The 16006-nt window shown below is 41.9% G+C and overlaps 1 protein-coding gene across 2 annotated transcripts; it reads left to right on the top strand.

The window, feature by feature from the left end:
• The first annotated feature begins 2290 nt into the window (after positions 1–2290).
• maf1b (MAF1 homolog, negative regulator of RNA polymerase III b) lies at positions 2291–15684 on the top strand. 2 transcript variants are annotated; one of them, XM_035760711.2, is made up of 8 exons: positions 2291–2814; positions 4060–4148; positions 11900–12028; positions 12288–12450; positions 13587–13708; positions 13812–13931; positions 14365–14460; positions 14735–15684. In XM_035760711.2, the coding sequence occupies exons 2-8, from the start codon at positions 4066–4068 to the stop codon at positions 14739–14741; spliced, it is 720 nt and encodes a 239-aa protein (XP_035616604.1). In that variant the 5' UTR covers positions 2291–2814; positions 4060–4065; the 3' UTR covers positions 14742–15684. The 2 variants fall into 2 exon arrangements, with proteins under 2 accessions (XP_035616604.1, XP_035616597.1); XM_035760704.2 differs by having other exon boundaries at positions 14622–15684.
• The last annotated feature ends 322 nt before the right edge of the window (positions 15685–16006 follow it).

The raw sequence follows: 16006 nt of genomic DNA, 5'->3' as shown, positions 1-16006 counted from the left end.
CAGCTTACACCCCCAAGCCATAAGACTCCTGGACCGCTAATACACATGCATTCAGGTCCGACTTGGCGCAGACAGCACCATCAATAAACGAGAGATATTTGCCAAATTAGCCACTTTTACGTTTATTTAAATACATCCCATAACAAATTACAAAAAACACTATTCCTTGTGTTTTCTATTTTATTTATTGGTTTTTAGGTTATTTTCCTAAAACAATAATTGTCCACCTCATGGTTCAACTGTCGGAGATTGGAGAACTAAATGCATCAGGGTATTGCATGCATAGGCCTATAGGCTTACTGTAGGTGTCCATTGTATGAAAATAAAATAAATTAAATATTGTGGCAAACCTCTTCAAGGTTAGGAGCGTTTGTCACAAATTAAGTGGTAAACTGTCACCAAATCACCCAAGAATGAGAGTTCTTTCGAACAGGACCGTACCTGTGTGTTTGTTTCTCCGTCCTGGTCCACCCAGGCCGCAGGCGAGGTCAAGGATAGCAGGGTTCGGTACACGAATCGGGTTCTCGGTAGGTCCAGGTCCAAACGCCAACAGGTAAGTCCAAAACAATCCAGCTCATACACGGTAAATCCAGCCAATCTCTATTGTCTCTTTCTGTATTGTTCATAGATCCTTCCAGCACTCTCTCTCCCTCTTCTTGGTTTTTCTTGACCCTTTATCTGTGGGTCGGCTCCACCTTCCTTTGCCACAATATATAAAAAAATGGCCTATATAAAGGAAGAGATGTTTAGGCCTAGCCCCAGAGAGATAGAGATATGTTGGCGGCATGCTGTGACACGGACATGCATTTCTTTGTCAGATGGCTACTACGTCTGCTACATGGATATATATGTATCTGAATATTTTGTATAAAGATAATCATTTTATTGTTGGATTATAGGAGTAACTATGGTAAGCCTGAAACATTATTCCTTACCTCAAGTTCAACTGTCAGAGTCAGTTGGAACGCCGGTGCACATTGCATTCATATCATAGGCTTGCAGTAGCTAAAGCTTAATAATGTGTGGTATGATTGTGTGGTATGATTTTTATGGGTGGTAGTTTATGTGTGGCATGATTGCTAGTTAGCTTATTGCAGATCTAAACAAACAATCCACCTTCCACTATGAATGTTAGATAGAGGGCTGGATAGATGAAAAGTTAGCACACAGAAAAGGATACCTCATAATACCCTGACTACACTGCTCGCATCGTGTGCGCCAGCGCTGCAAAATAAATTTAGAAATCTATATTATTCAATTGTTGCACCCACACTGTTAGAAGTCAGTTCTATTTGTGATTCAGATCGCACTGCAAGTCCTGCCTCTCCCATCTTCTCATTGGTTTATAGAAGCAGGTATCCACGTGCCATCTCCTCATTGGTTATACCCACGGGGGTGACTGAAAGTCGAACGAGGTCAGTGGCAGTAATGCACCTAATTTATGAAAGTTGCCAATCGCAATATAAAGTCAAGAGAAGAAAAAGCCTAGAAGGAGGAGAGATGACCAGAAACGATTCGGTTGACAATTTTATGAGTGGATTAATTGTCGGAGTAGAGGACCTTGTGCATTTCAGGTAAAATAACAACTCAATGTTTATATCCCAGGACAAATTAGCTAACAACAGCAAGCTAGCTAAATATGACAAATTACTTAGATAGCTAAATTGACATAAATGTTGAATGCTTTTCGACCTGTCCCTAAATTAATGTAATTGGATCAGTTATTTAAATATTTTTAACCTGTGTGTTGTGATCCCGTTTGTTGTGGGGGAAATGCACTCCCTCCCCTGTGCCCAATAAAAAAAAAACACACACAACCCTCCAAAGAAAAAAAAAAGTTTGATAACACTCCTCTACTTTGGACCACATCTCCCCCGAATAAATTGCGATCTGTCCCTTACCAGTGATGAAATGATCGGAGCTGACCCTATACTACAAGCTGTGTGGGTTCAGGTCTTGCAGTTTCTTCGCTTTTCTGACAGTTATTGAGTGTTATTTACTTGGTGTTTCATGATTGCAGGTAATCTGTAAAAAATATTTTTCCCCTGTTGTCATTCCTGCCTTGTTAGAACAGACAGATACTGCACAGAAATCGATTATGAATCAACTCGTTTTAGGCATTATTATCATGCAGTTAAGGGTCGCCACTCAACTTTTTTGTCGGAAGAATTGACCAATCATAACCATCAGTGGTTTATAAGGACATGTCAGTCAGCCATTCAGAGCACTACAAAGCGACACTCAAAATAAGTAGGTGTGGTCTTTGACAATGAAAATGTATTTCATGGTTTACAGTGGGCGGGGGTTAAATACAGTGGATTTATTACGTTTTCATCGACACTGTTGTGTGGTTTGCCTTCAAATGATCAGTATTGCTCATCAAAAATTACACAGGGACTTTGCGAAGTAAACAGAAGCAGTGCAAGGGATCAAGTCGATTCGAAAAGGCGACTTGATCTGACAGAAACTGTAGCTAGCAAGCTAACGTTAGCGTATCTCGGTCAACGTAAATCTGTCAAAAGGGATGCCGCTGCAATCCAAGTCAGACGGATTCAGGGGTTCTTTGGATTTGATGTCGTCTCATTTAATCGGCATAATAAGTTTTTCGATAAAGGCTTTAACGATAAATCAATCTCGTACGAATATCTTTTTAAATTGCTGAAGTTTAGGAACTAACTGCTCTGACACAGTCAGTGCTTGCTTGCTAACTTGCATAACAACAACAAATCTGTTGCTCGTCCTCGCCCGCTAAGAGAAACAAGTGAAATTGGTAAAGACATTTCAGTTTCACAAAGAGCGTCGACGTTATCTTTGGTAAGACGAACGTTTATGTGAAATGTGTACATTAGCTAGCTACTGTAGCCAACTACCTAACAAGCAGAGGTTTAGTGGGGGATGGATCAGCTAGATGTATGTATGTATGTATGTATGTATGTATGTATGTATGTATGTAAAGTTTGGTATAGTTACATGCGAGATGGAGGATACTTAAGTAGGGTGTTTGGTCAGGGTGGATGGGTTGACATAATGCTAACGTCTACCAACACAAAGGTTGTAAATTCCAATGTTATCACAGACAACTTTAGCAACATTCTACCTTTTTAGCTACTTTATAATTACTTAGCAATTTTAGCTAACATTTAACCACCTAGCTAGAATTCGTAACATATATGTTTTGCAAATGCGTAACATATTTTGCAAATTCGTAACATAATACGAATTGTAATTCATATCATATGAAATGGGTGATGGGTTCCACAAACTGACAGTTGTGGAAAATGTACCCAATTGTCATACTTGAGTAAAAGTAAAGATACCTTAATAGAAAATGACTAAAGTGAAAGTCACCCAGTAAAATCCAACTTGAGTAAAAGTAAAATTAAGTTTGGGTTTTAAATATACTTTTGTATCAAAAGTAAGAGTACAAATCATTTCAAAACCATTTTTTAAAAGTATGGATAGCCAGGGGCACATTCCAACACTCACTTAATTTACAAACAAAGCATTTGTGTTTAATAAGTCTGCCAGATCAGATGCAGTAGGGAAGACCAGGGATTTTCTCTTAAGTGTGTGAATTAGACTATTTTCCTGTCCTGCTAAGAATTCAAAATATTATAAGTACTTTTGGGTGTCAGGGAAAATGTATGGAGTAAAAAGTATATGTAGTGAAGTAAATTAAAACATAAAAAAAATATGAATAGTAAAGATATCCAAAAAAACTACTTCAGTAGTACTTTAAAGTATTTTTACTTAAGTACTTTACACCACTGCAAACTAATACATACCTTATGAAAAGTACAATTTTACTAAATGGAGTATCTTGGATTTACTTACAGAATAATACAAAATGCTCTGAGACCAAGTTGCATTCACATATTGCTGAAAACCTACTTCACTGGGCTAATTTGCTCAACCTGCCCCTGTCAAGTAGATTAATAACTACACCATAGGGATAACATTTATTTCATACACCTTGTTTTCCCACTAAGGAAGCCGTGAAAAAGTATTCTTAAATGGCTGATGGACTGTCTATTTTAACATTTCCCTTTCCTCTCACAGGCAGCAATGAAACTGTTAGAAAACAGCAGTTTTGAAGCTCTGAGCTCTCAACTCTGTGTTGAAACGGGAGAGTCTCGCATCCTTGGAAGGTAATTACCATAACAGCACAAGACCAGCATCATCAGTCAATAAAATTACCTCATATCTAATCACTTATCACAAAGTGTTTTGTAACGCCTGCTTTACTGTTGCATGACGAACACATACAGTACCATTCAAAAGTTTGGACGCACCTACTCATTCAAGGGTTTTTGTTTCTTTTTTACTATTTTCTACATTGTAGAATAATAGTGAAGACATCGAAACTATGAAATAACACTCATGGAATCATGTAGTAACCAAAAAAGTGTTAAACAAATCAAAATATATGTTATATTTGAGATTCTTCAAAGTGGCCACCCTTGCCTTGACAGCTTTGCACACTTGCCATTCTCTCAACCAGCTTCATAAGGTAGTCACCGGGAATGCATTTCAATTAACAGGTGTGCCTTATGTTAATTTGTGGAATTTCTTTCCTAAATGCGTTTGAGACAATCAGTTGTGGCAAGATAAGAGGTTGGTATACAGAAGATAGCCCTATTTGGTAAATTACCAAGTCCATATTATGGCAAGAACAGCTCAAATAAGCAAAGAGAAATGACAGTCCATCATTACTTTAAGACATGCAGGTCAATAAATATGGAGAATGTAAATTACTTTTAAAATTCCTTCAAGTGCAGTCATAAAAACCATCAAGCGCTGTGATGAAACTGGTTCTCATGACCGCCACAGGAAAGGAAGACCCAGAGTCACCACTGCTTCGAAGGATAAGTTCATTAGTTACCAGCCTCAGAAATGGCAGCCCAAATAAATGCTTCAGAGTTCAAATAACAGACACATCTCAACATCAACTGTGTGAATCAGGCCTTCGTGGTCAAATTGCTGCAAAGAAACCACTACTAAAGGACACCAATAAGAAAAAGAGACTTGATGGGCCAAGAAACACGGGCAATGGACATTAGACCGGTGAAAATATGTCCTTTGGTCTGATAACACGGTCTGTGATTTATTTAGAATTCAAGGCACACTTAACCAGAATGGCTACCACAGCATTCTGCAGCAATACGCAATCCCATCTGGTTTGCCCTTTGTCCCACTCATTTGTTTTTTAACAGGACAATGGCCCAATAAACCTCCAGGCTGTGTAAGGGCTATTTGACCAATAAGGAGAGTGATGGAGTGCTGCTTCAGATGACTTGGCCTCCACAATCACCCGATCTCAACCCAATTGAGATGGTTCGGGATGAGTTGTACCGCAGAGTGATGGAAAAGCAGCCAACAAATACTCAACGTATTTGGGAACTCCTTCAATACTGTTGGAAAAGTATTCCAGGTGATGCTATGAAAGCGACCTGTTGCACCCTCTACAACCACTGTGATTATTATTATTTGACCCTGTGGGTCATCTATGAAGGTTTGATTATATTGGCCATGTAGTGTTATAATCTCCACCTGGCACAGCCAGAAGAGGACTGGACACTTCTGAGACTGGTTCCTTTTTAGGTTTCTTCCTGGGTTCCTGCCTTATCTAAGGAGTTTTTCCTAGCCACCGTGCTTCTGCATTGCTTGCTGTTTTGGCTTTAGGCAACACTGTTGTTTCTGTGTAGCACTTTGTGACATCGGCTGATGTAAAAAGGGCTTTATAAATACATTGGATTGAAGCGGGTTGAGATAATGCCAAGAATGTGCAAAGCTGTCATCAAGGCGAACGGTAGCTACTTTGACGGATGTAAAATATATATATATATTTTAACACTTGGTTACTACATAATTCCATGTGTTATTTCATAGTTTGTCTTTACTAATATATTCTACAATGTAGAAAATAGTTCAAATAAAAACTCTTCAATGAGTATGTGTCCAAACAGTTACTAAATGTGCTGTCCTTTAGTAGGCCTGTGTGTGAACCGCAAGTGCATGGTAACAGATGGAACTGTAGGCTGCTACTACTACAGGATCAGCTGTTCTTGGACCATAACACACCTCTCACCCTACCTCCTCTGTGGATGGTGCATGCATTCTGTGCCTCTCTTCGGGGGTGTATTTCTTGTTGGTTTAATAGGCTGTATTTTAAAAAGGCAAGATTAACACTTTGAGGCTCTCTGGGAGCGTCAACAACACCATACAGCCTATGAAGGGTAAAGTCAAAGCTAAGGACACTGCATATGTAAACATAGAGGTAAGCAACAAACTGTCAGAATAATATGGTCAACTGAACTCCCACAGAGGTGTGTCTCTGTGCTAAAGATGTGGTGTAGGCTACCTAAAAGGTACCTGAGCAGGACCAGATGAGGCAATATTGGGGTTTAGGAATTGAGCCCTAATCCCCATCAAGCCCTGTAGTGATTACCGGTAATACGGACTATTTTGCTAAGGAGGTGTAATCTCTCACAAAAAGTATTGATCCCTTAGGATGGTGGATGAGTGTTGTGTTACGCAATGGGGGTAGATGAACTCAACTGCAGCAGGCATTGAGGTAACAGTAGGAGCAGGGATTTTACAAAGGACTGTAGGTTGTGGAACCAGTCGGAACTGTGCAGGTGGTGGTGACTCCTTTCATGGTTCTGACCCATGGGGGCAGTGTGATCCAGGACAGGGTGTCCTCTAACAGGCCTTTGTGGCTATTTTTATACTGTAATGGAGCATACACACACTCACAGCTGGGCACTGATGGTGTTTAGCCTGCTGCTTACTGGATTAGTATGGCCCATGATGGCAGCAGAGGCCAAGCTGGCACAATTTGAGGCTGACTTCTTTCCACCCCAATTAAAAGCCAAAGTCTGCAATTACTCAAATATTCAACTGGACCCATAATGATACAAAACAGAGCATGCAGTCACATGTTTGAGGTTCACATTCTATCATAGTTTTCCATAGAATGACTAGTCTGTCTGTTACAAATAGGCCTACACACAACAGCAACTATCCTATATAGCATGGGTGGGCAAACTTTTCGGCTCGAGGGCCACATCGGGATTTTGAAATCTGCATTTTTTTGGGAGGGGGGGACAAATTGTTTGTTAAAATCAAGTGGTACAGCTGTCTAAGGAAGTGCTTGAGGCATCACTACAGACCCGGGTTCGATCCCAGGCTGTGTCACAGCTGGCAGTGACTGGGAGACCCATGAGGCGGCGCACAATTGGCCCAGCATCGTCCGGGTTAGGAGAGGGTTTGGCAGGCCGTGATTTTCTTGTCCCATTGCGCTCTAGCGACTCCTGTGGCGGGCCAGGCGCTAGCACACTGACACGGTTGCCAGGTGTACGGTGTTTCTTCTGACACGGTGCGGCTAGCTTCTGGGTTAAGCGGGCATTGTGTCAAGAAGCAGTGCGTCTTGGCTGGGTCGTGTTTCGGAGGACGCACGGTTCTTGACCTCCGCCTCTCCCGAGTCCCATCGCTGCTTCTCCCGTATGGACAAGACTATAACTATCAATTGGATACCATGAAATTGGAGAGAGAAAAGGTATTTTAAAAATTGAAGTGATTTGAAGTGCCTGGTGGGCAAAGCAGCACCTCTTCAACCTCAGGAGGCTGAAGAAATTTGGCTTGTTACCAAAATCACTCACAAACTTCTACAGATGCACAATCGAGAGCATCCTGTCGGGCTGTATCGCCGCCTGGTATGGCAACTGCTCCACCCACAACCGTAAGGTTCTCCGGAGGGTTGTGAGGTCTGCACAACGCATCATTGCCCTCCAGGACACCTACACCACCCGATGTTACAGGAAGGCCATAAAGCTCATCAAGGACAACAACCACCCGAGCCACTGCCTGTTCACCCCGCTATCATCCAGAAGGCGAGGTCAGTACAGGTCCATCGAAGCAGGGACCGAGAGACTGATAGAAGCAGTTTATCTCAAGGCCATCAGACTGTTAAACAGCCACCACTAACATTGATTGGCTGCTGCCAACATACTGACTCAACTCCAGCCACTTTAATAATGGAAATGGATGGAAATTGATGTAAAAATATATCACTAGCCACTTTAAAAAACACTACTTAATATAATGTTTACATACCCTACATTACTCATCTCATATGTATGTACTGTACTTGATACTATCTACTGCATCTTGCCTATGCCGCTCTGTACCATCACTCATTCATATATCTATATGTACATATTCTTTATCCCTTTACACTTGTGTGTATAAGGTAGTAGTTTCGGAATTGTTAGGTTAGATTACTCTGGTTATTACTGCATTGTCGGAACTAGAAGCACAAGCATTTCGCTACACTTGCATTAACATCTGCTAACCATGTGTATGTGACAAATAAGATTTGATTTGAAGTAGAGGTGTATTAATATTGTGAAAGGTACTGCATAGGTGTAAACAGATATTTTTGCGAGATAGCACTTGTGTAGCAGAAATATGCAGAAAGTAGTTTTGAATGCATTTTATTGAAGGGAAACCATTAGTCTTGAACTTTTTTGGCAACATAGTGATATTCTTATACTGAGCAATGAGGAATTAAACTACAAAATTCTAGTCTTCTCCCATTTGTTTTAACCATTGCCCCCACCCACAAGGTGTATAAACAAATTAGATGGATACAAAAAAAAATGTGAAGAAAATAAATCAAGTGTAATTAGCACATGTAGGACAGTATGCAAGTGTGTGTGCATGGACTTTGCAGATGTATTTCTCACATGTGCAGCACATAGTATTTGTTTTACAGTCCTTTGTGGGGCAGAATTGGCATCTCCTCCTCTTGCCTGCTGCAGCCTCAGGTGGATCAGGACAAGATTCAGCCCCCTAAACAGCTTTCACAAGCTCTGCAGAGGCTGCTGTGCGGGGGAGGCGCTCCCTTCTTTGAATGTGTGGGGTTACAAGTGCCTTTCCAAGCTGCTCCAGGAACACCCTCTTTTTAAGCTTATCAGGCATCCAGGTAGGGTTGATCTTGTTCCATATCACAAAGGCATATTATGAGGACACAATGATGTTATGGAAGATGACCAGGGGCCAGCAGGCAGTCATCCTCCTGCAGCTGTAAGTTCCAATCACCTTGTCCAGGCCTCCCTCCTTTGTTGTGGTTGTTGTTGTAGTCCAGAATGATGGCTGGCTTCCTGTCCTCACGATCACTTATCTCAGCCGTTTTGTTCAGTGTGCTCAGGAGGACCACATTCTTGTTCCTCTTTGGGAGGTAAAAAACTAGAGTGGTGATGGGGGTGAAGGCAAACTTTGGGAAGGTCTCTCTCCCCCTTGTTGAGGAGTGCAGGGTGGAGCTCAGACTTGTTCTTTCTAACTGTGCCAACCATGGTGATCTTCCTCTTCAGGAGCTGCTGGCTGACTTCATAAGAAGTGAAGAAATTGTCACACGTGACATTGTGCCCCCTCAGTCCATCTGTCACATCAAGCACAACCCGCATCCCCTGGTTCTTCTCCGGGCCTCCACTGGTCGGCTTCCCTGTGTAGACTTGCATCTTCCAATCGTAACTGGATTGTGGATCACAGGCCACCCATATCTTGATGCCATACTTTGCTGGCTTGCTGGGCATATACTTCTGTAAAGGACAGCAACCTTTGGACAAAAGAGATTACTATCAGCAATTAGTATCAATGTCACAGAAAGCAATCGCCAATCAATGATTTTACAGCAATACATAATAAAATGAACAGTGAAAATCACATTTCAGATATGAAAATAAAAATGTACCTCTGAATGGAACCAGTTGCTCATCCACTGTTACTTCAGGCCCAGGGTTGTAGAGGTATGGCAGATGCTCCACCCACTTCTCCCAGACCTCTCTTATGGCTGCCAGTTTCTCTCACATCTTGCACGTCTTGACTCACTATCAAATCGTAGCATTCGGAAAATCGTCCTTCCACTCGCAGCATCTCAGAGACTACATGTAGCCCTTCGCCACGGGAGCTATACACAACTGCTAAGATTAGCAGCCCTATGTAGGCACGCAGGTCAATCTCATCCATCCTTTACCAGTTGTCTCCATATTTACGGAAACTTTTCAAATTTGTATTCTCCAGGAAGATTATTTTGATGGCTGGTGTGATGAACTTCTAGAATGTTGAGCCGATGTCCTGGGCATGGGCAACTGCATGTCTTGTGGGCCCTGGGGTCATCCGTACAACATTTTGTGCTGCCATCCAATCCTAGTTGTCATGGTGACACGGATCAAGTTATATTTTTGTCAAAGAACAGCAAAAATGTCCCTTTCAGCTTGGGGGATTTCGTCCTCATCTGAAGATTATGCATTGTATTCTGGGTTGTAAATTCTTTCCCATATTCTTCAGATACCTCCTCCTCTTCTAAATCATTGTTCTCTTGTTCCTCCTGGGTATCTGAAAAAAAATCTGATCTGCGACCTGTTGGGCACTGAAACGTGCACTTATGACTACAGCAAAGATAACCCTTTTATAGCCTCTGACTGCATTTCCATTAGTAAACAATGCTTTCAATAAATGTTAATTTTGTTTTTATTTTGTCTGAACTTGAGTCGTGTTTTTTCGTGGAGGGGAGATGCTGCACATGCACAATAAAGTGTTTATTTTGTCTGAGTTAAATCAGTAGCACACAATCCCTATTTCTGTGTGTGTAAATTATTTTATAACTGGCGGGTCAAAATGACCCTAAGACAATCTTTGTACCCCAGTGGTGTACAGCTTTCATGGAAATATGAACAATGTTTCACTTTTTCTAATGTTGGGGTCATGCTAGGAAAAGTCATAATTTCAAGTTGAAAAAAATATTATTTCTGGGATTTTCTCTGCTATTAAATATAGTGGCGGGTCATTTTTTTTTACCCTTACAAGGGTTAAGCTAAAGTGTACTGTTAGCTAGCTAACGCTAGCTGGCTGGCTCCTTAGCGGAGGTTATTATTAGTTTCCTAGAGCGGTTTGCTTTTCTAGCTAGAGCCTAATGTTAGGCATTGTTGGCACTTTGTTCGTTGTTTAACTAGCTAACGTTACGTGTGTACAACACCCATTGAATATGGCCGCGTCAGTAAATGTCTGAAAGAAAGTGTAATGAAATTGTTGCTAGTAGAGCTGGTTAGACTGTTTTTATGTTATCCAGAGGTGAACAAATCATTGGCCACAGCGTCAAATGTGCGCTCCTAGAGCGAAACGAGACGGGTGGGGCTAAAGCTTTAGAGGGTGAGATCGATGCAGAATGGGTGTAGACAAAGAGCTCTTCACTAGATACCAAAACATTAATTCAAAGGCCATTTTCTCAAAAGTGAGTTTACAAGTTGATCAACTTTCAAGGCAGAATTACTTTCCTCAAATGCAGTATATGACATACCATTTTGTAGCTCAGTCTCTACTTTTGATCCAATGTAAAAATAAAAATAAACACTTTCACATTTTGCTACATAAGACCTACTCAATCCAGGTGGTGAGTCCCATTTGTCTGTTAATGGAAACTAGCCAGTCATGTGACACCCACCTGACCTTTGCCCCTTCCTATAATTAGACTGGGCCACAGTGTGTCTGAGCCAGAGTTTGAGTTGCACAACCTCTTCTCTTGCATAGCTAAGGTTGGGGGGGGGGGGAATAAACATGACCAGACCCTGCACGACTCCCTCAACCTAGTGCCATTCCATCCACATCCCTCAAATGGAACTCAATTAAACAGACAACCGAAACTTGTTCAAAGCAATAAACACAAATAAATATACAATGTGGGAGGGCCAGTAGATGAGATACTGTACGGTTTGCATTATTGAATTAGGGACATGATTAGTTTGAGACAATACCCATGTCCTCTGCAGTCAGTAGATTAATGGAATTCCACTTTTAATACAATGCCAACAGTTTAACTCTGGGTTTTGTCTCTCTTTAGGATCGAGAGCTACTCCTGCAAGATGGCTGGTGATGACAAGCACATGTTTAAGCAGTTCTGCCAGGAAGGGGAACCACATGTCCTAGAGGCCCTCTCGCCCCCCCAGTCCAGCGCCATGAGCCCACCCCAGTAAGGACCACAGCCACACAATGTTTTCATAACACAGGTCTGATCACTAGGAATGAAACCGATACCAATGGGGAAGGGACTACCTGTTTTTTTTTTTTCCATTGTGAAATGTTTTCCTACAGTGTGCACTAATGAATACTACTCTGTAGATACTGGTGTTGTATCGCACTGTCAGTTGTGGCACGTGAATGGAGAATCTTTCTTTTTTAACTTCCCAACCAAATAACTCCTCTCTACTCATCTCCATTGTTTTGCGCAGACTAGGGAAGAGCAGTGAGGATGGTGAGAACCCTCTGAGTGACAAGTGTTGCAGGAAGACATTGTTCTACCTCATCACCACGCTCAACGAGTCATTCAGGCCCGACTACGACTTCAGTGCAGCTCGGGGCCACGAGTTCAGCCGGGAGCCCAGCCTCAACTGGGTCAGTAGCGCTACCTCCGTTCCTCTCATGATTAGACCACATTGGGATGACTTTAAACCAGCTCAATTAAAACAGCCGTTCAAGCCTAATTTCAGAATTGCTCACATACAGATGCTCTGAATCATCCCATGCAAGTCCCGGGAGCACATTGTTACAAAGCCATACACATAAGGGGGAGATGGTGAATTTTCTACAAGGGCCTTATGGAATATCACAGGCTGTAAGATAGAGTCAAGATAGTGTCAAGCTCAATTCCTGGAGGGCCGTGTGTCTGCTGGTTCCTTTTTATCACCTTTCAGGTTGTCTAATTAAGACCTCGACAACCAAGTGACTTATCAATAACCTTTTAATTATAACCTAACTAATAAATCGTCTTAATTGATCAAACAAGTACAACGGAGGCCCTTCGGGAATTGAGTTTGACATCGCTGCTGTGAAGGCCTTTGTAGACCGTACGATTTTAGCCGTAGGCTCTGGCAAAGTTCTCGGTGTCAGATTTGTTTTGCCTTTGTCGTGTGGCTAGTGTTACGAGCCGATCCCGGTGACTGACCAATAGGAACATGGCCGGCACAGAGTATGCACACAATAATACGATTATTGTGAATAGTCAAATTTGTATAATAGTTTGGTTGAAACTTTTACATGCTGTGCAAGAATAATGAATTCCCTAATAATCATCTTGTTTAGGCTACCTGATGGGGTTTTGAGGAATGCACAAAATCTCCAGTCAAAATAAAACGTTCTACCACAGCGACCATGTTATTTTGATTCCGAGTTCGGACAAATAAAGTTTTGCATGTGAACTTTTTCTAAGATGTGAGTTTGGAAAAACAAAGAATACTTCACTCGCGCATAAGCATAGACTGAGGCTTTCGCTGCTGGTGTTGGCACATGCCCAGGGGGAAATACACCGCTGCAGTTGACAGCCTGTGTCTGCTGACGTAGCCTCGCAAGCCAATTGCAGACCTGAAGAAAGTCGTACAATCTGGCCAGGTTGATATCAAGATTTTAATTTGGTAACGTCGCACAGTGACGTGATAATCGCAGAAGTCTGAATCCGACATACAGCAAAGAGGTCTATTCATCTGTAAGGAGAATGAGAAGTTGTAACGGTTGTGTACCGTGCCTCCATTCAGGTGACGAATGCGGTCAACGGCAGCCTGTACTCATCAGTTGGAGTGGAGTTCAACTCCCTGGGGCCAGAGCTGTGGAACTTCATCGACCAGGAAATTAGCCTGCAGGAATGTGACATATACAGGTGTGTGTTGTGTGTGTGTGAAGGTACATGTACAGTATGTTTTCTGATTCTTGTTTGCTGCCTGTATATGAAGTATATTTATATGTCCCCTCTTTGTCCTCAGCTACAACCCTGACCTGGACTCAGACCCCTTTGGGGAGGAAGGCAGCCTCTGGTCCTTCAACTACTTCTTCTACAACAAGAGGCTGAAGAGGATTGTATTCTTCACCTGTCGCTCCGTCAGGTGAGCAGCCACAGCAGACCTCACTCTGTCTCCATGCAATCTTTGACAAAACAAGAGTTTGTTAGTTCTTACAGCCAGTATGAAATAGTTGGTGGCCTGTGGATGAATTTCTATGGTCCCTCATCTTTGTTTTAAAATCAGAAAATCTGTCTCGCGTTGCCGGTATGAATTGCTCACACCAAACTAGCATATTCTACTGTTTCTGGGGGGGTTCACTATACAGCAGCAGGAGTTGATTGGGCTTGATGTGCCGAGGCAGCTAAAGCCTGTCTGGTCTCATGTGGTATGGGAGTGTAATCCATTACCAGGAGGACGAAAGGCTAGGGAAGGGGACTGAACAGATCAACTCCAAAAGCAATTTGTCAACCAGAGAAAACCGATGTACCGCTATGATTGAATAAGGAGTCATGATATTTCTGCTTTATTTCCAAAGTGTCCTGAGTGGGTACGGCCGCGGTTGTCTTGACAAAGGGTTGGACATGGAGCTGAATGATGATGAGGAGGAGATAGAGGGATTCACCGAGGACAGGTGGGATCGTTTTACTATAGTAATGTTACTGCCGGCTTATACTCTAGTGCACAAATGGGCCTCTGTCTTACATATATAGTTTCATCAGTGCATGGGGTTTGCATGTGTTTTGTCTAGATAGAGACATGATTGACACTACCTTGTTCTCTCCTTGTCTTCAGGTTCCCCAAAACTCTCTGTGTCTAACGCTCTCCCGATGGAAGACAAGCCCATGTAGGCCGATACATCCTCCCCGTTTTGTTTTCATCTTCCCCTCTGTCTCCATGTTTTGTAGAGCCTAACCCAGAGAGCCATTTGCGCATTTGGAGGAAGGATATCCCCGACAAGTGCATGTTTCACATCAGCTGGATCCAAACCATACCGTGAAGGACATTTTTGAAATGCCCATGGTTTCTTGTCTCCCTTTTACTGTGATTTTTTTTTATCATCCATCATGGTCCCTGACTTGAACCTATGCCTGGTTTATGGTCAAGAGAGACCATGGACAGCTAACCCTGACAAGCACATTTTCTTTTATTGAAGATCCCAGTAATCACTAAGTGGAGATGATTAAGTCCACAGTTCAATGCCGGGGGGGGGGGGCTAATTACATCACTGTGTAGGTCCAATCTCACGCTGCCACACTGGTACAACGAGAGCCAATCCGATTGTCTATCCAGCTGATTTCCATTTGTGACTGCTTCCTCCGAGGTGTGGCTTTTATGTTCGACAGTGACGTGACTGTGAGAACTGAACTTTCATAGCACTGTGTTTTGAAACATGCAGCATTTGTAATGGAACCTCGTAATATGTTATGTTGAATCCACTGCAAAAATAATCTAATCCAATTTTCTTTGTAAAAAAAAAAAATGATTGAATATCTACTGCACACGACCTTCTGTGGATGTGAAATTGAGATGGCACTGCCAAAGAGCAATACAACATATCACTTTCATAAGACTCACGTCTATCAATAACCATATTCACTCTGCATAATGTTCCCTTAGATTACCTCAATCATGTCGTAAAACCTGTACCCATATTCCACTGCTACAATCGAACGCATCCATTTATTTCATGCTCTTTTAAACTTGAAAGGCTTTGGTTTGAAGAGCTACTGAATGCGGGCAGCAAAGTCTGATATTTCCAGTAATTGTTCATGTTCTACAGTATTTTTAGGTTAAAATACCCTTTTATCTATGACCTGTTTTGATTAAACTGTGAATAAAGTTGTTTGAACCAAAATGTCTTGTCAGAGAGGAGTGGATACAGGTAACATAATTACTAATTAAAATAGTTTGAACAGTAATGACTTGTATAGCAGTACAAGATAAGAGAATATCTTTACATGTACCTTTTCATAACTAAAATTGTTCCTATGGACATTGAGTGGAGCCTGACCTTTGCATTAAAGAGACAAGGTGTGGCATCAAACACTTGCACATATGAACAGGCAGTTAACCCACTGTTCCTAGGCCGTCATTGAAAATAATAATTTGTTCTTAACTGACTTGCCTAGTAAAATAAAGGTAAAAAATAATATTACGACAGCGCATTGACCTACAAG

Source organism: Oncorhynchus keta, chromosome 4 (genome assembly GCF_023373465.1).
Source record: "Oncorhynchus keta strain PuntledgeMale-10-30-2019 chromosome 4, Oket_V2, whole genome shotgun sequence".
NCBI lineage: Eukaryota > Metazoa > Chordata > Actinopteri > Salmoniformes > Salmonidae > Oncorhynchus > Oncorhynchus keta.
Note: the sequence above shows the minus strand (reverse complement) of the source record. Positions and strands in the feature narration are given on the sequence as shown.